The sequence below is a fragment of the Heterodontus francisci genome, chromosome 1, assembly GCF_036365525.1.
Source record: "Heterodontus francisci isolate sHetFra1 chromosome 1, sHetFra1.hap1, whole genome shotgun sequence".
Classification (NCBI taxonomy): Eukaryota; Metazoa; Chordata; class Chondrichthyes; order Heterodontiformes; family Heterodontidae; genus Heterodontus; species Heterodontus francisci.
In genome coordinates, this window is record NC_090371.1 from 24,594,081 (window position 1) to 24,617,465 (window position 23,385).

The 23,385-nt window shown below is 44.6% G+C and overlaps 1 protein-coding gene across 2 annotated transcripts in view; it reads right to left on the reverse strand.

Moving 5' to 3' along the window:
• The window catches only part of dnaaf9 (dynein axonemal assembly factor 9), a 265,646-nt gene that overhangs the window by 171,677 nt on the left and 70,584 nt on the right, over positions 1-23,385 (reverse strand). For both annotated transcript variants that reach the window (XM_068028730.1, XM_068028729.1), the window contains exons 13-17: positions 18,133-18,217; positions 12,438-12,514; positions 11,787-11,831; positions 10,918-10,963; positions 3,453-3,564 (exon numbers count right to left, since the gene is read on the reverse strand). In XM_068028730.1, the coding sequence (XP_067884831.1) occupies positions 3,453-3,564; positions 10,918-10,963; positions 11,787-11,831; positions 12,438-12,514; positions 18,133-18,217 (365 nt within the window). The remainder of the gene's footprint in view (positions 1-3,452; positions 3,565-10,917; positions 10,964-11,786; positions 11,832-12,437; positions 12,515-18,132; positions 18,218-23,385) is intronic.

Here is a 23,385-nt window from a genome sequence, read left to right on the forward strand (position 1 = left end):
AACAAATGAAGGAGAGAGAAAACAGGGAACTGCAAGTCAGTTGGTCTGACATCAGTCATCTAGAAAATGCTGGAATCTATTACAGAAGTCTAAACAATGCACTTAGAAAATCATTGTACCAAAGTCAACATGGTTTTACAAAAGGGAAATCATGTTTGACAAACTGATTACAGCTTTTGATGATGTAACCGGTAGGGTAGGTAAAGGGGAACCAGTAGATGTAATATACTAGGATATCCAAAAAGCATTTGATGAGGTGCCACAGAAAAGGCTAACATGCAAGATAAGGGCTCATGGAGTTGGGGATAATATATTAGCATAGATAGAAGATTTGTGAACAGACAGGAAGCAGAGAGTCGGGATAAATGGGACATTTTCAAGTTGATAGGCTGTAACTAGTTGGGTTGAGCACTACCTCGAACTGTACTCCAGGGAGAATGCTGTCACTGAGACTGCCCTCAATGTAGCCCAGCCTCTACGAGTCATGAATGAGCTGGACGTACTGCCAACAAAATCGGAACTCAGCAATGCCACTGATTCTCTAGCCAGTGGAAAAGTCCCTGGGAAGGACAGCATTACCCCTGAAATAATCAAGAGTGCCAAGCCTGCTATACTCTCAGCACTACATGAACTGCTTTGCCTGTGCTGGGATGAGGGAGCAGTACCTCAGGACATGCACGATGCCAATATCATCACCCTCTATAAAAACAAAGGTGACCGCGGTGACTGCAACAACTACCGTGGAATCTCCCTGCTCAGCATAGTGGGGAAAGTCTTTGCTCAAGTCGCTTTAAACAGGCTCCAGAAGCTGGCTGAGCGTGTCTACCCTGAGGCACAGTGTGGCTTTCGTGCAGAGAGATCGACCATTGACATGCTGTTCTCCCTTCGCCAGATACAGGAGAAATGCCGCGAACAACAGATGCCCCTCTACATTGCTGTCATTGATCTCACCAAAGCCTTTGACCTCGTCAGCAGACATGGTCTCTTCAGACTACTAGAAAAGATTGGATGTCCACCAAAGCTACGGAGTATCATCACCTCAGTCCATGACAATATGAAAGGCACAATTCAACATCGCAGCACCTCATCAGATCCCTTTCCTATCCTGAGTGGGGTGAAGCAGGGCTGTGTTCGCGCACCCACACTTTTTGGAATTTTTTTCTCCCTGCTGCTCTCACATGCGTTCAAGTCTTCAGAAGAAGGAATTTTCCTCTACACAAGATCAGGGGGCAGGTTGTTCAACCTTGCCCGTCTAAGAGCGAAGACCAAAGTACGGAAAGTCCTAATCAGGGAACTCCTCTTTGCTGACGATGCTGCATTAACATCCCACACTGAAGAGTGTCTGCAGAGTCTCATCGACAGGTTTGCAGCTGCCTGCAACGAATTTGGCCTAACCATCAGCCTCAAGAAAACGAACATCATGGGACAGGACGTCAGAAATGCTCCATCCATCAATATTGGCGACTGAGCTCTGGAAGTAGTTCAAGAGTTCACCTACCTAGGCTCAACTATCACCAGTAACCTGTCTGTGGATGCAGAAATCAACAAGCGTATGGGAAAGGCTTGCACTGCTATGTCCAGACTGGCCAAAAGAGTGTGGGAAAATGGCGCACTGACACGGAACACAAAAGTCCGAGTGTATCGAGCCTGTGTCCTCAGTACCTTGCTCTATGGCAGCGAGGCCTGGACAACCTATGTCAGCCAAGAGCGACGTCTCAATTCATTCCATCTTCGCTGCCTCTGGGGAATACTTGGCATCAGGTGGCAGGACCGTATCTCCAACACAGAAGTCCTCGATGCGGCCAACATCCCCAGCTTATACACACTGAGTCAGAGGCGCTTGAGATGGCTTGGCCATGTGAGCTGCATGGAAGATGGCAGGATCCCCAAAGACACATTGTACAGCGAGCTCGCCACTGGTATCAGACCCACCGGCCGTCCATGTCTCCGCTTTAAAGACGTCTGCAAACGCGAAATGAAGTCCTGTGACATTGATCACAAGTCGTGGGAGTCAGTTGCCAGCGTTCGCCAGAGCTGGCGGGCAGCCATAAAGGTGGGGCTAAAGTGTGGCGAGTCGAAGAGACTTAGCAGTTGGCAGGAAAAAAGACAGAAGCGCAAGGGGAGAGCCAACGGTGTAACAGCCCCGACAAACAAATTTTTCTGCAGCACCTGTGGAAGAGCCTGTTACTCTAGAATTGGCCTTTATAGCCACTCCAGGCACTGCTCCACACACCACTGACCACCTCCAGGCGCTTAACCATTGTCTCTCGAGATAAGGAGGCCAAAGAAGAAGTGGAATTCGAGCAAACCGTAAGGGTCAATGCTGGGGCCACAGCTATTTACAAACTATATTAATGACTTAATTGAAGAGACTGAGAGTAATGTATCCAAGCTTGCTTATGATACAAAACTAGGTGGGAATGTCAGCTTGTGAGGAGATCAAGAGGCTGCAAAGAGATATGGACAGATTAAGTGAATGGGCAACAAGGTGGCAGATGGAGCATAATGTGGGGAAGTGAGAGGTTATGCACTTTGGTGGTAAGAATAGAAAAGCAGAATACTTCCTGAAACTTCTAAATGTTGATATTCAGAGAAACTTGGGTATAGTTGTACAAGGAACACAAAATTAGGTACATCAAGCAATTAGGAAGGCAAATAGCATGTTGCCCTTCATTGCAAGGGGACTGAAGTACAAGATTAAGGAAGTTGTACAGGGCTTTGGTGAATATACATCTGGTGCATGCAGTTTAAGTCTCCATATTTAAGGAAGAATATATTTGCATTGGAGGCGGTACAGCGAAGGTTCCCTAGATTGGTTCCTGGGGTGAAAGGGTTGTCCTATGAAGAAGCATAGGAGATTCTGAAGAAGCTTGACAGGTTGACAGAGATTGTTTCCTCTGGATGGAGAATCTAGATCACAGGGTCAGGATAAGGGGTCGATTATTTAGGACTGAGATGAGGAGAAACTTCATTCCAAGAGTTGTGAATTGTCAGAATTCTCTGCCCCAGAGAATTGTGGCTGCTCCATCCTAGAGTATATTTAAGGCGGAGATACTGATTTTTGGTGTCTCGGGGAATTAAGGGATTTGGAGAGCAGGCAGAAAAGTGGAGTTGAGGCAAAAGGTCAGCCATGATCAGACTGAATGGCAGAGCAGGCTCGAAGGGCCATCTGGTCTACTCCTGCTCCTATTTCTTATGTTCTTAAATCATGACCAACCCACATCACAAGATTACCTCCAATTCCATGAGCTTTTATTTTTGCTAATAATCTCTTGTGCAAATTCTTATAAAATGTCTTCTGGAAGTCCATGTAGACAACATCCATAGATATACCATGTCCCCAGTATTAGTGACCTATCTTGTCACAATTTCTTCGAAAGCATTCCTCATTTTCAATACTTCTTGACTGAAACAAGCTGAGAAATTAACTCATCTGACATTATTCCACTTACCATTTTCTTTGAGAAACAGCTTTGATTCCAAGAATGATTCAGCAAACACTATGGACCCTAGAGTCCCTTTTCCACCTGTTAAATCTGGAATGTCATACACAGTCATGGATGCCTGAAATACAAAACAAAAATGGAAACCACTCAGTTACCCAAACTCAAGCCACAATAAGACACAACAAAAAAAAAAATTAACTGGAGCTTGGAGTTCAATTACTATCCAGTGATCCATACTTTCAGAGATGGACTAACAGGGACCTAGCTATAATAGCATCCCGAAATAGGTAATTACTCCACAAATCCCACCACCCACACTAACATATAAGGAAGGAAAAGAAAGCTCCCCTCAAGGTTGATTTGCTGGAGTAGGGGTGGGGAAGAGAAGACAAATTAATTTAAAACTTGAAATAGAAAATTTACAGCACAGAAAGAGATCATTCAGCCCATCACATCTGTGCCAGCCAAGAAAGAGCTGCACTGCCTAATCCTACTTTCCAACTCTTGGTCTCCAGCCCTGCAAGTTACAGTGGTATCTCCAGGTGAAATGATTCTAGTTTGCTTATAGAATTCAACAGAAATAACTTCTAAAAATCGTTCAAACACATCTGGAGCTTGTTCGAAATTACAAGCAACAATATCACAGAATACAAACTCAAAAATGGGGAGCTAATACAAAAGCAAAATATTGCAGATGCTGGAAATCTGAAATAAGAACAGAAATTGCTAGGAATACTAAGCTTAGCAGGTCAGGCCGTGTATGTGGAGCGAAACCGAGTTAACATTAATGTTTACATTTCATCAGAAATGTTAAACATTGCTCTCTTCACAGATGCTGTCTGATCTACTGAGCATTTCCAGCATTTTCTGTTTTTAATATAAAAATAGGAAGCAGTTAACTGTGAAGAAAACTATAAGCCAAGACAGAACAGCAGACAGGCTGCCGGCTTAGGAAAACAGATGTCAAATAAATACAAATGCAAAGCAATGAGGGGCAATATATTTTAGAGGAGAAAGTAAGTAGGAAACATGCACTAAATGGTAAAACTTCAATAGGCATGGTAGCCTTGTGGTCACAGTACTACACTGGCAGCCAAGAGGCCAATCACATCAGGGCACGTTATGAAATTGAATTATATAAATTTGGTACTACCAGAAAAATGAACACCAAAGTTGTTTGATCATTGTAAAAACCCAACTAATTGACTAAGGTCCTGCCACTCCTAGTCTTGAATGACTCCGCTATAGTGGTTTGATGAGCAACAAATGTTGCCTATCCAGTGATACAAAAGCAAAGTGTTACAGATGATGTAAACATGAAACAAAAACAGTAAGTTATGGAATAAAAACAAGAAATGCTGGAAATACTCAGCAGGTCTGGCAGCATCTGTGGAGAGAGAAACATAGTTAACGTTTCGGGTCAGTGACCCTTCTTCGGAACTGTAAATTCTGGAGATACTTAACAGGGAGGTGGTGGCGTAGTGGTATTGTCACTGGACTAGTAACCCAGAGACCCAGGGTATTGCTCTGCAGACATGGGTTCAAATCCCACCACAGCAGAAGTGGAATTTGAATTCAATTAATAAAACTGGAATTAAAAGCTGATCAAATGATGTCCACGAAACCATTGCCGATTGTTGTAGAGACCCATCTGGTTCAGTAATGCCCTTTAGGGAAGGAAATCTGCTGTCCTTACCTGGTCTGGCTTACATGTAACTCCAGACCCACAGCAATGTGGTTGACTCTTACATGCCCTCGAAAATGGCCTAGCAAGCCAATCAATTGTATCAAACTGCTACAAAGTCAATAAAAGGAATGAAACCGGCCGAACCACCCTGCATCGACCAAGGCAAACCCAGCCCTGTCGACCCTGCAAAGTCCTCCTTACTAACATCTGGGGGCTTGTGCCAAAGATGGGAGAGCTGTCCCACAGACTAGTCAAGCAACAGCCTGACATAGTCATACCCACCAAATCATACCTTGCAGACAATGTCCCGGACACCAGTAGGACAGATCCAGCAGAGGTGGAGGCACAGTGGCATACAGTCAGGAGGGAGTTGCCCTGGGAGTCCTCAACATCGACTCCAAATCCCATGAAGATTCATGGCATCAGGTCAAACATAGGCAAGGAAACCTGCTCCTGATTACCACCGACCGCCCTCCCTCAGCTGATGACTCGGTATTCCTCCACATTGAGCAGCACTTGGAGAAAGCACTGAGGGTGGCAAGGGCGCAGAATGTACTGTGGGTGGGAGACTTCAATGTCCATCACCAAAAGTGGCTCGGTAGCACCATTACTGACTAAGCCCGAAAGGACATAGCTGCTCGACTGGGTCTATGGCAAGTGGTGAGGGAACCAAGAGGGAAAAATGTACTTGACTTCATCCTCACCAATCTGCCTGCCATGACAGTATTGGTAGGAGTGAACACCGCACAGTTCTTGTGGAGACAAAGTCCCGTCTTCACATGGAGGATACCCTCCATCGTGTTGTGTGGCACTACCACTGTGCTAAATAGGATAGATTTCAAACAGATCTAGCAATGCAAAACTGGGAATCCATGAGGCACTGTGGGCCATCAGCAGCAGCTGAATTGTACTCAACCACAATCTGTAACCTCATGGCCCGACATATCTCCCATTATCATTATCATCAAGCTGAGGGTCCAAATCTGGTTCAAAGAAGAGTGCAGGAGGGCATGCCAGGAGCAGCACCAGGCATACCCCAAAATGAGGTGTCAACCTGGTGAAGCTACAACCCAGGACTACTTGCATGCCAAACACTGAAAGCAGTCTGTGACAGACAAAGCTAAGCGATCCCTTAACCAACAGATCAGATCTAAACTTTATAGTCCTGCCACATCCAGTTGTGAATGGTGGTGGACAATTAAACAATATCTGGAGGTGGCTCCACAAATATCCCCATCCTCAATGATGGGAGAGCCCAGCACATCAGTGCGAAAGATAAGGCTGAAGCATTTGCAACAATCTTCAGCCAGAAGTGCCAAGTGGATGATCGATCTCAGCCTCCTCCTGAAGTTCCCAGCATCACAGATGCCAGACTTCAGCCAATTCAATTCACTCCGCGGGATATCAAAAACCAACTGCCGGCACTTGATACTGCAAAGGCTATGGGCCCTGATAACATTCCAGCAATAGTACTGAAGACCAGTGCTCCAGAACTTGTTGCGCCCCAAGCCAAGCTGTTCCAGTACAGCTCCAACACTGGCATCCACCCGGCAATGTGGAAAATTGCCCAGGTATGTCCTGCACACAAAAAGCAGGACAAGTCCGACTCAGCCAATTACTGCCCCATCAGTCTACTCTCAATCAGTAAAGCGATGGAAGGTGTCGTCGACAGCGTTATCAAGCAGCACTTGCTTTATAATAACCTGCTCACTGACGCTCAGTTTGAGTTCTGCTAAGGGCCACTAAGCTCCTGACCTCATTACAGCCTTGGTTCAAACATGGACAAAAGGACTGAACTGAAGAGGTGAGGTGAGAGTGACTGCCCTTGACATCAAGGCAGCATTTGACCAAGTATGGCATCAAGGGGCCCTAGCAAAACTGGAGTTGATGGGAATCAGGGGGAAAACCCTCCGCTGGTTGGAGTCATACCTAGCACAAAGGAAGATGTTTGTGGTTGCTGAAGGTCAATCATCTCAGCTCCAGGACATCACTGCAGGACTTCCTCAGGTAGTATGCGGGTCCCATCTGTCATGGTCCTGTAGTTTTTTTTTCTCTGGGGAATATGCAGTTTACCTTTAAGGCTTGCAAAGGATCAGTATTGCTTTCAGAACCAGCAAGCCTCAGGAGCTACAGAAAGGTGTATTTCCGTTGCATTGGATACTGCCATTCGGAGACTGCGATTCAAAGGATGCATTCTCATTACCATGGATATAGCCACATGGATTGAGCAACACACGACACATTTGTTTCAATTCAATTTTGAACTGACTTTTTAGTTGAAGAAAATCTGTTCTAACAAAAAACACAGACAGCTGTGGTGTTAGCACCTGAAAAAAAAGCTCTCAGCCATTTAAACTGAAGGAAGAGAACTGTAATCTGTTTAATTATTATCTCTCAAAATTCTAAAAAAAAAAGTCAAGCCAAAAAGGAGATCTCTGATAATTTGAAGTGAATTAAGGGAAGTTAGACTGTGACAATCTTTTATCCCTCAAAAACTCTGAAGTCAGACTGATTCCATTGAAAGCGTTTGCAAGTTGTTAATTGTTATATTTTGCTAAAAAAAGGAAGCATCACTTACTGCTGGAGTTAGACTACAGACTGTTCTAATGTGGTAGAACCTTTTTTCCCCATCGGACAGCTATGAGGACTTCAAGCAACATTGGACAGTAAATTTACAAGGACCCAAGTTTTTTTTTTTAAATTTTAAATGTTGGTTATATCTTCGTAGTGTTTAAGAATTTAGTTTTTCTAATTAAACAGTTAATTTGTTGATTAAAGATACCTGGTTTGGTTAGCCTCATTCGGGGGTTAATAGATGGTTCAACTTGGTGGGTCTTTCTTTAATTTGTAAAGTGTAAAAGGATATGTTAGGCGACCTGGGACGGGATTGAATTAACAGTGCGTTTCTCCCACCACAATCAGAAACTTATATTTTGATTGGGGGCTTTCACTGGAGTGATCGGTCATAACACAATCAACTTCCTTCAATTATAAGGTCAAAAGTGGGAACGTTCGCCTATGAAAGCACAATGTACAACATCATTTGCGACTCCTCAGATACTGAGGTAGTCTGTTTAGAAATGCAGCAAAACCTGGACAATATCCAGACTTGGGCTGATAAGAGGCAAGTAACATTCGCGCCACACAAGTGCCAGGCAACGACCATCTCCAACAAGAGAGAATCTAACCATCTCCCCTTGACATTTAATGGTGTTACCATCACTGAATCCCCCAACATCAACATCATAGGGGTTACCATTGACCAGAAACTGAACTGGAGTAGCCATATAAATACCGTGACCACAAGAGCAGGTCAGAGGCTAGGAATCCTGCAGCGAGTAACTCACCTCCCGACTCCCCAAAGCCTGTCCAATGCCTACAAGGCATAAGTCAGGAGTGTGATGAAATACTTTCCACTTGCCTAGATGAGTGCAGCTCCAACAACACCAGAAGCTCGACACCATCCAGGACAAAGCAGCCCGTAAGACTGGAAACCCATGCACTCTCAACACCACTGACGCAAAGTGGTAGCAGTGTGTACCATCTAAAAGATGCACTGCAGCAATGCACCAAGGCTCCTTCGACAGCACCTTTCCAACCTGTGACCTCTACCACCTAAAAGGACAAGGGCAGCAGATGCATGGGAACACCACCACCTGCAAGTTCCCCACCAAGCCACACACCAACCTGGCTGGGAACTATATCGCCGTTCCTTCATTGTTGCTCGATCAATTGTGGGTGCACCTACCTCACATGGACTGCAGCAGTTCAAAAAGGCAGCTCACCACCACCTTCTCAAGGGCAATTAGGGATGGGCAATACATGCTGGCCGAGCCAGCGACGCCCACAACCTGTGAACAAATAAAAAAAGGTCTGTGGAGAGAGAGAAACGGAGTTGACATTTCAGGTCTATGAGCTTTTGTCAGATCTGATGAAAGGTCACTGACCCGAAATGTTGACTCTCATCTGGCCGCAGATGTTGCCTGACCTGTTAAGTATCCCCAGAATTTTCTGTTTTATTGCCTATCCAGTGTTGCTCACTCCAGAAGAATGAATAGTAAAAGGAGTTAAAGGGTAGGCGCAGTTCAGGATTCACAGACAACACATAAATCTCAGGGTCATTCCACACAGTGCTCAAATTATTTCCCTCACTGGTATCTTATGCTTTCTATTTCAGCCAATTTTTTGATCTACCACCAAGTTTTACTTGTTTTCAATGCGTAAAATGTGTAAAAGAAATTTCATCCAGAACTTGATCAAAAATTGCTCAAATTCTACATATACTGCAGAATAGGGCTTTCCAATTCCACTTGTGGCATCACTTGCTAAAAATACTCAAGAAGTTTGTCAGGCAGCATCTGCCACTTCTGAAACTGTGCCACCTACTACGTTATTTTCCTATGACTACTCCACAACTTTGGTGCTCACAATCAATTCAATAACTTTTCCAGTGACCCATTTACCCATATTTGAAAGATAGCACTTCTGCTTGTTTCCAATCCAGAGGGATTGTCCTCATTTTCATAACAACAGTCATCAAATAGTAGATTACATCACTTAGCATCCTCTTTGTCTTGGTTGTGAGCCGTTGAAGCCCAAGATCTCCATGCAAGCAATCTCAAAGTCATTAACTTTAGTTGCAGAACATCAGCAACAGGAGTAGGGCATTCCGTAATTGCATTCAGTTTAAAATAAAATTCGGAAATAAAAACCATGAAGATGTTGGATGGCCAGAACAGAAATACAGCCAAGTGTACAATATCATTACAATGTTATTAATGTAGCTCGTGAGCCTGTCAGAGTCATTTACAGCATAGGAGGCCATTTGGCCCATCGAGTTCATGCTGGCTCTCCACAGAGCTGTGCAGTCAGTCCCACTCACCAGCTTAATCCCTGTAGCCCTGCAAGTCTACTTCACTCAGGTGGCCATCCAAGTTCCTATTGAAGTCACTGATCCTTTCCTCTTCCACCACCCTTGTGCGCAGCGAGTTCCAGGTCATTACCACCCATTGAGTTAAAAAAAGAGCTTGCTCCTATTCCCCCTGCATCTTTTTCCCCAAAACCTGCCAACTGTTTGCCCTGGTCTTTGTACCATTTGTTAATGGGAACCATTTTTCCTTGTCTAACTGATCTAAGCTAGTCATAATCTTGCCCATTTCTTTGAAATTACCCCTCAATTTCCTTTGTTTTAAGGAGAACAAACTCAGCTTTTTCAACCTAACCTTGTAATTAAAATCCCCCATTCCCGGAACCATTCCAGTAAATCTTCTCTGTACCCTCTCAAGGGCCCTCACATCCTTCTTAAAGTGTGGTGCCCACAAATGGATGCAGTAATCCAGTTGAGACCTAAGCAGAGCTTTGTAAAGATTCAGCTAAACTTCCCTGCTTTATACTCAATGCCTCTATTTATGAAGCTCAAGATCCCATATGCTTTACTAATCACTCTCTCATTATGTCCTGCCACCTTCAAAGATGGATGCACATGCAGCCCTAGGTCCCTCTGTTCCTGCACACTCCTAAGAACTGTGCCATTACTTATATATTGCCTCGCCCTATTCCTTCTGCCAAAATGCATCACCTCACACTTGTCAGCATTAAATTCCATCCATTCTGCTAGCCTAACTATGTCCTGGTGCAGGCAGTTCACATCATCCTCACTGTTTGCTGCACCTCAAAGTTTGGGGTCATGTTCAGTCTTAGAAATTTTTAAAACTTACAAGTGCATTTTTTTTGACAGATGGCAGGGATGAGAAAGAGAAATGCTACACATTATTAATAACTTACTGATTTAATGAGGAATTTGCTTGTGTGGCTATCCAACGAGATGATCCTACAAAGAAATAGGTGAAGAAATATTTCAGAAGCTGCAAAAACAATTAGCATTTAGATTGGTAGCTGGCAGCTAAAAAGCCGAATTTATTTACCATTAAAGCCCATAGTACCTTCCGCTAGTCACAATGGCTTCAGACTACAAACACTGCCTCCAATGGCTCCTGAGCAAATTAGCTTTGAGCAAATGAATACAACGCTGGCTTCAAGTTTTACTGGAATTCATAAAACATTCCAGCACATCAATGACAGGAATAACTGTCATGATGAATAAACTGACTAGTGTCAACTACTTTTACACCCCTCTTTTACAACTGCAGCAGCAGAAATTAAGGTAGAAGAGTGCATAATGCATCACACAGGCTGTTGTAGTGGTCGCATCTAGTTGCACATTTGCAACTCCCCATCTTGGCCAGGCCACCAGACATGGTGATATAGAAAGCAGAAAATGAAATAGTACTACATTAAAATTGAATGCTACTTATTCATCCTCTTTTGGTCTCTTTATTATCACCCAATAATGACACATCCTCTTTGACCTGTCCCAAAATGTATTCTTGAGGAAGACTGTGAACAGTTCCAAAAACTCGCCCAAAATCTGAAACGGCCACACCTGAATTTAAGAACTAATGCATAATTAGGCTGAAGTTACACTGCATTCTTAAAAACAGATCCTCTAATTACGCTACTCAGCTTTACTGACAATCAAGTACACAAATTGTAGGTCCACTCAAAGTCATCAGTGAAAAATTTAGCCCATGGTTTGTACATATAAAGCCAAAGATTATTTAGAAAACAGTGCTAACCACAAAAGCAATACTAACCTCCCTTGGCTATTCACAGCTTGAATAAGGAAGGACAAGTTTGATCTGCAAGCAAAATAAAGAAAGTTACCAAAAATGTTTTGGTTATTTTGATTGAGCATCTTAAACTGTACTTTGGAATGCCAGAAATACACTGAGGAACACAAAGCAAACAAGTCAGAACGCCAAGCAATCAGAAGTGTTTGTGGATGAGATGAATCATATAACAGAAAGTCATAATCTAACACTTTCTCAAAAAGTACACCTGGAGTCTAATAAAAACTGTGTTCTTACAAAATGTGCTTTTAAACAGAGGAGCTGAATAACCTACTCCTGTTCCTATACAGTGCAATATACCTGCGCTTGCTCTTTGCTGGACTGCTGTGCTCTCTTGGTCCACATTGTTTTAATCTCCACTGCTTCAAATATTTATTATGATTATATAGATATTTGAAAAACATAAAAAGGATATGAAAAAAAGACTAGAAAGGATAGATAATACTGCAATTCGCCAAACAAAAACTTGTCAAGTGAAAATTTCTTCAATTCTGTGAAGACGCTAAATGAAAGAGAAGCTAGTGCTGTCAGCTTTTACCACTGGGTGTCTCTTCAGTCCTACTGCAAAGTTAAAAAGTTAAATTACAGCTTTGAAATAAAAATTGGTATGCAAACCTTAGGACAGTTTTGTACTGCACAAGACTGTAATAATCCAATGTTGAAAGGAAGACCTCTTCAGCAACGTCCTTAGCCTATAGACAAACAAAATGTATTAATTTATTATCCCTTTTCAACATCTACTCAAAGTGATGAACAGCAATCCATACAAACTATGATTAGTATTTTTAGAACCCTTAATCCAATGAAAACATGGTGGGGGGGACGGGGTGAAATTAACATTTTCAGCACACTGCTTCAGTTGCTGTTTGGTTATCAGCCTTGGTTTGCCTCAGTCAGAAGGTTGTGAATTCGAACCCATTCTAAAGACTTGAGCACATAATGTCACCTGACACTTTAGTTAAGTACTGAGGGAATTCTACATCGTTGAAAATGTTGCTTTTCCAGTTAAGACATTAAACTAAAGCTCCATCGAGCCGGTCATGATTTGTAGAGGAGCAGGTGAGCTCTTGTGCTGCCACAAACTTGCTTCCCTAGCCACCAACTTCAACCCCCTCCCTCGTCACTGTCTGAAACTGTAACACACTGTTGACAACCTTGGTGTCCCAGCTGAACCTTAGCTGAACTTCTGACCTCGTACCCTCTGCATCACCAAGATCACCTATTTGCATCTCCATAATAGCACTCATCTCCACTCTTGTCTCAGCCAGTATGCTGCTGAAATCCTCATCCATGCTTTTGTTATCTCCAGACTCTACTCCTGTAACACTCTGCTGGCCACTTCCAATATTTTTCCTTCCCCTGTACCCTCACCCCCATAGACTTGGCATCATCCAAAACTATTGCATTATGCCCATATCCTAACTTGCACAAGTCAATTCACTTGTCAACCCTGAGCTTGCTGACCTATATTGGCTCGCAGTTCGGCAACACTCCAAATTTAAAATTCTTATTCTCACTTTCAAATCACTTCACGGTCTCGTCCATCCCTATCTCTTGAACATCCTCCAGTTGTCTAGGCCCTAAGCTCTGAAATTCCTTCCCAAACCTCTCCAAGACACTCCTTAAAACCTACCTCTTCCTGTCCTCATATCTCCTTATGTGATTGGGTGCCAAATTTTAATAATTTTCCTGTGAAGAATCTTAGGATGTTTTGCTGCCTTAAAAGGCACTATACAAATGCAAGTTTATCCTTTCCTAGTCAATATTTATCCCTCAAACTGTTTGTGAAAATTTTCTATTTGTAAATTGGCGGCCATGTTTCCTGACAGTACAACTGTGACTACTTCAAAAGTAATGCAATGGCTGCGAAATGCGGAGATAAAGAAAAGCACAATATAATGGAAGTCCTTATTTCTTTCTAACAGCTTTAACTATGTCTCAACAGATAGACGTACAAGTTTCTATTATTCAGCGAGTCGAGAATACAAGACCATTGATATAAGATTAAACGTAAATAACAAGACACAGCACAAATGAAACGCCTTCATAGAGAGAGTTATGAAACTATGGAAGTCCTTTTCTTTTTTCTTTCTTTTGGGCCTCCTTATCTCGAGAGACAATGGATACGCGCCTGGAGGTGGTCAGTGGTTTGTGAAGCAGCGCCTGGAGTGGCTATAAAGGCCAATTCTGGAGTGACAGGCTCTTCCACAGGTGCTGCAGAGAAATTTGTTTGTTGGGGCTGTTGCACAGTTGGCTCTCCCCTTGCGCCTCTGTCTTTTTTCCTGCCAACTACTAAGTCTCTTCGACTCGCCACAATTTAGCCCTGTCTTTATGGCTGCCCGCCAGCTCTGGCGAATGCTGGCAACTGACTCCCACGACTTGTGATCAATGTCACACGATTTCATGTCGCGTTTGCAGACGTCTTTATAACGGAGACATGGACGGCCGGTGGGTCTGATACCAGTGGCGAGCTCGCTGTACAATGTGTCTTTGGGGATCCTGCCATCTTCCATGCGGCTCACATGGCCAAGCCATCTCAAGCGCCGCTGACTCAGTAGTGTGTATAAGCTGGGGATGTTGGCCGCTTCAAGGACTTCTGTGTTGGAGATATAGTCCTGCCACCTGATGCCAAGTATTCTCCGAAGGCAGCGAAGATGGAATGAATTGAGACGTCGCTCTTGGCTGGCATACGTTGTCCAGGCCTCGCTGCCGTAGAGCAAGGTACTGAGGACACAGGCCTGATACACTCGGACTTTTGTGTTCCGTGTCAGTGCGCCATTTTCCCACACTCTCTTGGACAGTCTGAACATAGCAGTGGAAGCCTTACCCATGCGCTTGTTGATTTCTGCATCTAGAGACAGGTTACTGGTGATAGTTGAGCCTAGGTAGGTGAACTCTTGAACCACTTCCAGAGCGTGGTCGCCAATATTGATGGATGGAGCATTTCTGACATCCTGCCCCATGATGTTCGTTTTCTTGAGGCTGATGGTTAGGCCAAATTCATTGCAGGCAGACGCAAACCTGTCGATGAGACTCTGCAGGCATTCTTCAGTGTGAGATGTTAAAGCAGCATCGTCAGCAAAGAGGAGTTCTCTGATGAGGACTTTCCGTACTTTGGACTTCGCTCTTAGACGGGCAAGGTTGAACAACCTGCCCCCTGATCTTGTGTGGAGGAAAATTCCTTCTTCAGAGGATTTGAACGCATGTGAAAGCAGCAGGGAGAAGAAAATCCCAAAAAGTGTGGGTGCGAGAACACAGCCCTGTTTCACACCACTCAGGATAGGAAAGGGCTCTGATGAGGAGCCACCATGTTGAATTGTGCCTTTCATATTGTCATGGAATGAGGTGATGATACTTAGTAGCTTTGGTGGACATCCGATCTTTTCTAGTAGTCTGAAGAGACCACGTCTGCTGACGAGGTCAAAGGCTTTGGTGAGATCAATGAAAGCAATGTAGAGGGGCATCTGTTGTTCACGGCATTTCTCCTGTATCTGACGAAGGGAGAACAGCATGTCAATAGTCGATCTCTCTGCACGAAAGCCACACTGTGCCTCAGGGTAGACGCGCTCGGCCAGCTTCTGGAGCCTGTTCAGAGCGACTCGAGCAAAGACTTTCCCCACTATGCTGAGCAGGGAGATTCCACGGTAGTTGTTGCAGTCACCGCGGTCACCTTTGTTTTTATAGAGGGTGATGATGTTGGCATCGCGCATGTCCTGGGGTACTGCTCCCTCGTCCCAGCACAGGCATAGCAGTTCATGTAGTGCTGAGAGTATAGCAGGCTTGGCACTCTTGATTATTTCAGGGGTAATGCTGTCCTTCCCAGGGGCTTTTCCGCTGGCTAGGGAATCAATGGCATCACTGAGTTCCGATTTGGTTGGCTGTATGTCCAGCTCATCCATGACTGGTAGAGGCTGGGCTGCATTGAGGGCAGTCTCAGTGACAGCATTCTCCCTGGAGTACAGTTCTAGGTAGTGCTCAACCCAGCGGTCCATCTGTTTGCGTTGGTCAGTGATTATGTCCCCCGATTTAGATTTGAGGGGGGTGATCTTCTTGATGGTTGGCCCAAGAGCTCTCTTCATGCCATCATACATTCCTCTGATGTTTCCGGTGTCTGAGGCCAGCTGAATATGACTGCATAGGTGTTGCCAGTAGTCGTTTGCGCAACGCCTAGCTGTTCTTTGTGCAGTACTTCTGGCTGCTTTAAGTGCTGCGGATGTTAAATCGCTGGGGGCTTTCTTGTAGTTCAAAAGTGCAATGCGCTTAGCGGCTATGACAGGTTCCAGCTCTTCATTATGAGATTGAAACCAGTCTGCATTTCTCTTCGCACTTTTGCCGTAGGTGGTCAAAGCTGACTCATAGATGGCGTCTCTGATGTGGGCCCACTTGGTCTCAGCATCCCCTGTGGGAGTGTTTTGAAGGGCTGTTACAAGTGAATTTAGAAATTTTTGTAACAGCTGTGGGTGAGAAATTCTGCTCGTGTTGATGCGCGGGTGGCCCTTCTGCTTGGAATGATGCAACTTCTTTGGTCTGAGTCTAACCTTGCTGCACACCAGGGAGTGGTCGGTGTCGCAGTCCGCACTGTGGAAGCTGCGTGTGATTTGAACACTGTTTAAGGCGGCTCGCCTTGTGACAATGAGGTCTAGCTGGTGCCAACGACGTGATCTTGGGTGCCTCCATGAAACCTGGTGACAGGGTTTAGTGTGAAAGAACGAGTTGGTGATGCAGAGGTTATGATAGGTACACAACTCAAGCAGTCTCTGCCCGTTCTCATTCATCCTTCCAACGCCATAGCGCCCAAGGCAGGAGGGCCATGAGTCATGGTCGGCCCCAACCCTGGCATTAAAGTCCCCCAGCAGGAATAGGTGTTCGGTGTTGGGGATGCTGCTAATGATGTTATGGAGTTGTTCATAGAACTGGTCTTTAGCTTCAGGTGCGGAACAGAGTGTTGGAGCATAGATGCTGAGTAGGTGTACTGGACCAGAGGTGGTGAGCAGTCGGATGGACAGTATGCGTTCCGAGCCATTTGAGGGAGGCTCTATCATGCTGAGCAAGGAGTTTCTGATGGCGAAGCCCACTCCATGCTGTCTTGGTTCTTCAGGATCCCTGCCCTGCCAGAAGAAGGTGTAGTCTTGCTCTGCTAGAGAGCCACTCGCGGGGAGGCGAGTCTCCTGAAGTGCTGCGATGTCCACATTGAGTCTACTGAGCTCGTTGTTAATGATGGCGGTCTTCCGAGAATCGTTGATTTGTGTAAGGTCTTCCGACAGGCCAGGACACATAGTTCTGACGTTCCAGCTTGCAAAGCGAAGGGCTGGTACCTTCTTTCCTTTTTTCATGTTGTTTGGTGCGGTGTATCAGTCCACCTTTCGGGCAATGACCCTGAGCTCCAAGCACCCATTGAAGCAGGCAGACTGTGGCGGGACAGAACCTTATTGACCGGGGGCTGCCCGGTTTGAGGCGGGCGGTAGCTGTCCAGTGAGGTGCAATGACCTCTCCCACCGACAAAGGCAACCCGTGGCGCCCAGTTTCTACGCCAATTTATCTGGACTTATAACCCGTAACTGCTGCCTTCCGTGTTGTTTCAGTCGCTGTGAGGCAACTATGGAGTGACCTCTCCATGGCGCATGCCTGGGCAAATTTATGGAGGTTGAGAGTTGCCCAGTCGTCAAAACCCCCCTCTCGGCCTTTCTGGTGGGGTCCAAAGGAGTGCAGGACACGACGTTTGGCACCAGTATGGCTGCAGGAACTGCCGGAAACATGCCAAAGGTGACACATGACCGCCTACGGGGTTCCGCTCCGGATTTTCTGTTAGGGTTTACTCCCTTAGCCTTGGTCTCTCCCGAGACGCCCACAAGGCAGTGGGGTTGTTGGGGCCCCTACACAGGTGTAGGATGGTGCCGGTGGGAGGAGGGGATGCAAGGGGGAGGGGTCGAGGGAGGGGGTGGGGGGGGTGCAGGGGAAGGGGGTGCTGGAAGTCACTTCCATGGTTAGTAGTCAAAACAGAAACAGTCAGTAATCAAGATGCCAAAACAGGCCAGTTTGGCTAGTATTACAACATTTTTCACAGGACTGATCTGAAAACGTACTCAACACAAAAGGAGCAGAAATGTCCCCCATGCATTACAAGTTGTCTGACACTTAATTCTATTATTTCACCTTCATCCATTCGAAGGATGTTGCCAAGATTCAAGCATTTTGCTAGAGAATTATGGTATAAGTTCCAACATGATTAGCCATGCTTGCTACAAATTGCAACAACAAAATAAGCATAAACTTCAAACAGTTAAAATTCAATTTTTCAAAAGGCACTTACAATTTTTATGCTGGAAGTTTCTATGTAGCATCGGATGCTAGCTAGCACTGCTTCTACGACAGCAACATAAATCTGCGGCAACACCCTATGAAATAAAGATCATTCAGAGACTTACTGAATCATGATGCAGCTCAGAACAGTGTTTGCCAATATATTATCCACCAGCCACATGTAGCTAATTGGGAATACATATGCAGATAATGACATTTCTGATTAATAAGTTAAAAAATGAATAGGCACCTGGCATTGGCATCAATATTAATAGTTGCACACAGAGTACCCATGTGTATTTTAACCTTTTTAACTGTTTTCTGGGAAAATGGCAAGTGGAAAAGCAGAGTGAGAGACGGTTTTTTGATTCTTGTGGGTACCTTACTTCTTTGGTTATGGAATGGTGGCAGAAGTTTGCTAAGTCAATACACATGCAACACCCCAACCCCTCCCCTTTCAGTATTCCAAAAGGGACTGTTCCTCCATTATACCCTGGTCCAGTGCTCAATCACCCCCAAAATCCCTTCCCCTTCCCACACCACATGCCTATGCATGCACAGGAGATGCCTCTCCTTCCCACTGTCCAGGCCCTCAAGCACTCCTTCCATTTGCAACAATAATTTACGTGTACTTCTTTGAATTTAGTGGACTGTATTCGCTGCCCGTGATGCAGTCTCCTCTACAGCGGAGAGACCAAACACTGCTTTGCAAAACACCTCCGTTCAATCCATAAGCGAGGCTACAAACTTCTGGTCTGCTATCATTTTAATTCCCTGTTCCTCGCCCACTCTGACCTATCTGCCCTTGGCCTCCCACAATGTTCCCAGGAAGCTCAAAAGCTCAACAGAAGATGAAGGAACATCACCTCATCTTTAAATTAGGCACTTTACAACCCTTTGGACTCAAGATGGAGTTCAAGATTTTCAGATCATGATTTTGCTCTACCCATTTACATGTCCTCTAGGCCCACCTTTTGTTACTTAACTTGTTCCATTACACTGCTTTTGTCATTTCATCTTCCACTGCATCATTGACCTTCCCTTTCATTCTCTCCTCTCCTCCTCCTTTCCCTGCCTCTGTACTTGCTTAAAACCTGTTACATCTCCAACTTCATTTGCAGTTCTGACGAAATGTCATTAACATGAAACAAACTATATTTCGCACTCCACAGATACTGTCTGACTCGTTCAATATTTCCAGCATATTCTGATGTTATTTAAGATTTCCAACATCCACAGTATTTTGCTTTTGCATAATTATCTGTTTTGTATGAGCATGGGCCGAATGCCCTTCTTCTGTGCCATAAAGGACTCTAACTCTATATCGAAGACATTTTCTAAAAAATTAGAGTATGTGGCTAAAACAGTGTCAGCACAGCCACACACCACTGGTCAATAATATCTAATGGACACCAACTCAAAGAAAGACAACAGCAATAATCCACAATTACATTTCATTAACAAAAAGAATTCCAAGAATGCTAATCAGCTACTCCTCAGCATCCATGATTATTGGTGCGTGCGTGCATGCATATATAGGTGAGGACAAGACTAAGATCAGCTTGGATACCAGTGGTAAAATATTATTCTAAAGTGAGTCATCAAGACTTATAAGTTTAGACGGTCTCAGTCAAAATTCAGAAATCTATACTTCAACAGGGATCAAAACAATTGGGAGACAAAAAAAAGAAAAAGCAAAAGGCACAAAGAATAAAGAATGGCTGAAAAAAAAAATCAGAATTTCTACTAAATTTTAAATCTTTCGTTTTATAATACAGCGAAACTTGTAAATTACAGTCACCTTAAGCAGTGGTATCAGTTGTCCTTATTTTGAAAATGGTTATTTTAGGTACTGTACATCACTGAACTAGTAATTCAGAGCCTAGGCTAATAACTATACAGTAAATGGAAAAGTCCTGGGGAAAATTGATGTACAGAGATTTGGGTGTTCAGGTCCATTGTTCCCTGAAGGTGGCAACGCAGGTCAATAGAGTGGTCAAGAAGGCATACGGCATGCTTTCCTTCATCGGATGGGGTATTGAGTATAAGAGTTGGCAGGTCATGTTACAGTTGTCTAAGACTTTGGTTCGGCCACATTTGGAATACTGCGTGCAGTTCTGGTCGCCACATTACCAAAAGGATGTGGATGCTTTGGAGAGGGTGCAGAGGAGGTTCACCAGGATGTTGCCTGGTATGGAGGGCGCTAGCTATGAAGAGAGGTTGAGTAGATTAGGATTATTTTCATTAGAAAGACGGAGGTTGAGGGGGGACCTGATTGAGGTGGACAAAATCATGAGAGGTATAGACAGGGTGGATAGCAAGAAGCTTTTTCCCTCCAGAGTGGGGGATTCAATTACTAGGGGTCACGAGTTCACAGTGAGAGGGGAAAAGTTTAGGGGGGATATGCGTGGAAAGTTCTTTACGCAGAGGATGGTGGGTGCCTGGAATGCGTTGCCAGCGGAGGTGGTAGACGCGGGCACGATAGCGTCTTTTAAGATGTATCTAGACAGATACATGAATGGGCAGGAAGCAAAGAGATACAGACCCTTAGAAAATAGGTGACATGTTTAGGTAGAGGATCTGGATCGGCGCAGGCTTGGAGGGCCGAAGGGCCTGTTCCTGTGCTGTAATTTTCTTTGTTCTTTGTTCTCTGGGGACAGGGGTTCAAATCCCACCACAGCAGATGGTAAAATTTGAACTCAGCTGCATTTATTTGGAATAAAAAAAAAGCTCATCTAAATGACCATGAAACCATTGTCAATTGTTGTAAAAACCGAACTGGTTCACTAACGTCCCGCACGGAAGGAAATCTGCCGTCCTTAACTGGTCTGGCCGACATGCGACTCCAAACCCACAGCAATGTCGTTGACTCTTAACTGCCCTCTGAAATGGCCAAGCAAGCCACTCAATTGAAGGGAAATTAGGCCTAGCCAGTGACGCCCACATCCCAAAAACCAATAAAAAAAGTCCCAGAATCTTGAAAAACCAGATGACAGTCTGATCAGCACCTAAATCGATGGCAACAAGGCTAAGAAGCCCCCCACCACACCCCAGCATTCATCCCTGTTCACAACAGTCTTGCAGTCTAAATTACCATTGCATTTCAAATCGCTCACTTGGAGCAGAGTGCAACTTCAGTAATGTACTGCGTTTCTCAGTTCTACTTGCCAACATTAGGGCAATAATGGGCAAAACAAGGGAAAGATTTGGTGATAGGTTGTGCCGATATATGGAAGGTTTCGAAGGTAACTCTTGGAACAAAATTAGAATATTTGGGAGGGGAAACACAACAGGCTACAAGCGAAGCATGCAGTTTTCTGGTTGAGCAGCGGGTGTGCAGGAAGACTGACTGATAACTGAGACGCCCAGGCCTTCCATCACTCCAGAGTGCAGTAGAGACAAATGTCTGGGGCAGCCATCCATCTTCACTCCCCAAGGCCAATGCTCCTCAAAGAAGCGGATCCACAATCAATGCCGAGGGATAGAAGATGATGGCAGAGTAGGGGAAGAGAAGTTTCCAGCAGCCACCGAGCATATGGATGCAGCGCTGGGACAAGAAGGCATGACGCTTCTCATTGCGCGCAGACGCTTTCCTTGACTTATGAGGTTGAAGTTGTAGCGCACAAACACACAAATAATCACCAGCTGGCAGCTTTTTTTGTGAAACAAACAGCTTTTGACGAATTGGGAATTCTTAACATCCACAGCGGCAAACAAAGCACTTTATGCCTGGGATATAGCCGTGCATACGAACATACAAATTAGGAGCAGGAAGCCATTCGGCCCCTCTAGCCTACTCTGCCGTTCAGTAAGATCATGGCTGATCTGTCTGTGTTGCGAATTTCACACTCCCATCAACCCAGATAACTCTCAATTCCCTTGCCGAACAAGAATCTATTGACCTCCATCTTAAAAGTATTCAATGGCCCCGCCTCCACCATCTTCTGAGGCAGAGTTCCAAAGTCGCACAACCCTCGGAGAAAAAATTTCGCATCTCTGTCCTAAAAGGGCAACCCCTAATTTTAAAACAGTGCCCCATAGTTCTGGGCTCATCCACATCCACCTTGTCAAGACCATTCAGGATCTCAAACTTCAATCAAGTCTCCCCTCACTCTTCCAAACTCCAGTGAAAACAAGCCCGGTCTGTCCAACCTTTCCTCATAAGAAAGACCACTCATTCCAGCTATCAATCTAGTAAACCTTCTCTGAACCGCCTCAAACGCATTCACGTCCTTCCTTAAATAAGGAGACCAAAACTGCACACGATAGTTGAGATGTGGCCTCACCAATGCCCGGTATAACTGAAGCATAACATCCTTGCTTTTATTTTCAATTCCTCTCGTAATAAAGGATAGCATTCCATTCGCCTTCTCTATTACTTGCTGTACCTGCATACTAACATTTTGTGACTCAAGCAAGAGAACACCTAGATCCCTCTGCACTTCGGAATTCTGCAGTCATTCTCCTTTTATGTAATACTCAGCTTTTTTTTTAAAGTCTTCCTGCCAAAGTGAACAACTTCACATTTTCCCACATTATATTCCATCTGCCAGTTTTGTGCCCACTCATTCAAACTATCTATATCGGTCTGCAACCTCAGGTCCTCTTCACAACATACTTTCCAACCTACCTTTGCGTCCTCTGCAAATTTAGCTACCATACCATTGCTCCCCTCATCTAACTCATTGATATAAATTGTAAAAAGTTGAGACCCCAGCAGACCCCTGCGAGACACCACTCGTCACATCCTGCCAATCAGAAAAGAACCCATCTATGCACACACTGTTTTTTGCCAGCCAGCCAATCTTCTATCCATGCGAATATGTTATCCCCTACATCATGAGTTCCTACTTTGCGCAATATCTTTTTATGTGGCACCTTGTCAAATGCCTTCTAGAAATACAAGTACAATATGTCAACGGGCTCCCCTTCATTCACAGCACATGTCACTCCTTCAAAGAACTCCAACAAATTGGTTAAACATGATTTCCCTTTCACAAAACCATGCTGACTACTCCCGATTACCTTGAGTTTTTTTTTTTAAGTGCCCAGCTGCAACCTCCTTTATGATCGATTCTAACACCTTCCCCACAACAGGCATCAAGCTAACTAGCCTACAGTTACTTGTTTTCTGCCTCCACCACCACCCCCCCCCACAACCTTTCTTGAATAGAGGGGTTATATTTACTACTTTTCAGTCTGATGGAACCGTTCCAGAAACTAGCGAGTTTTGAAAAATTAACACTAACGCATCTACGACCTC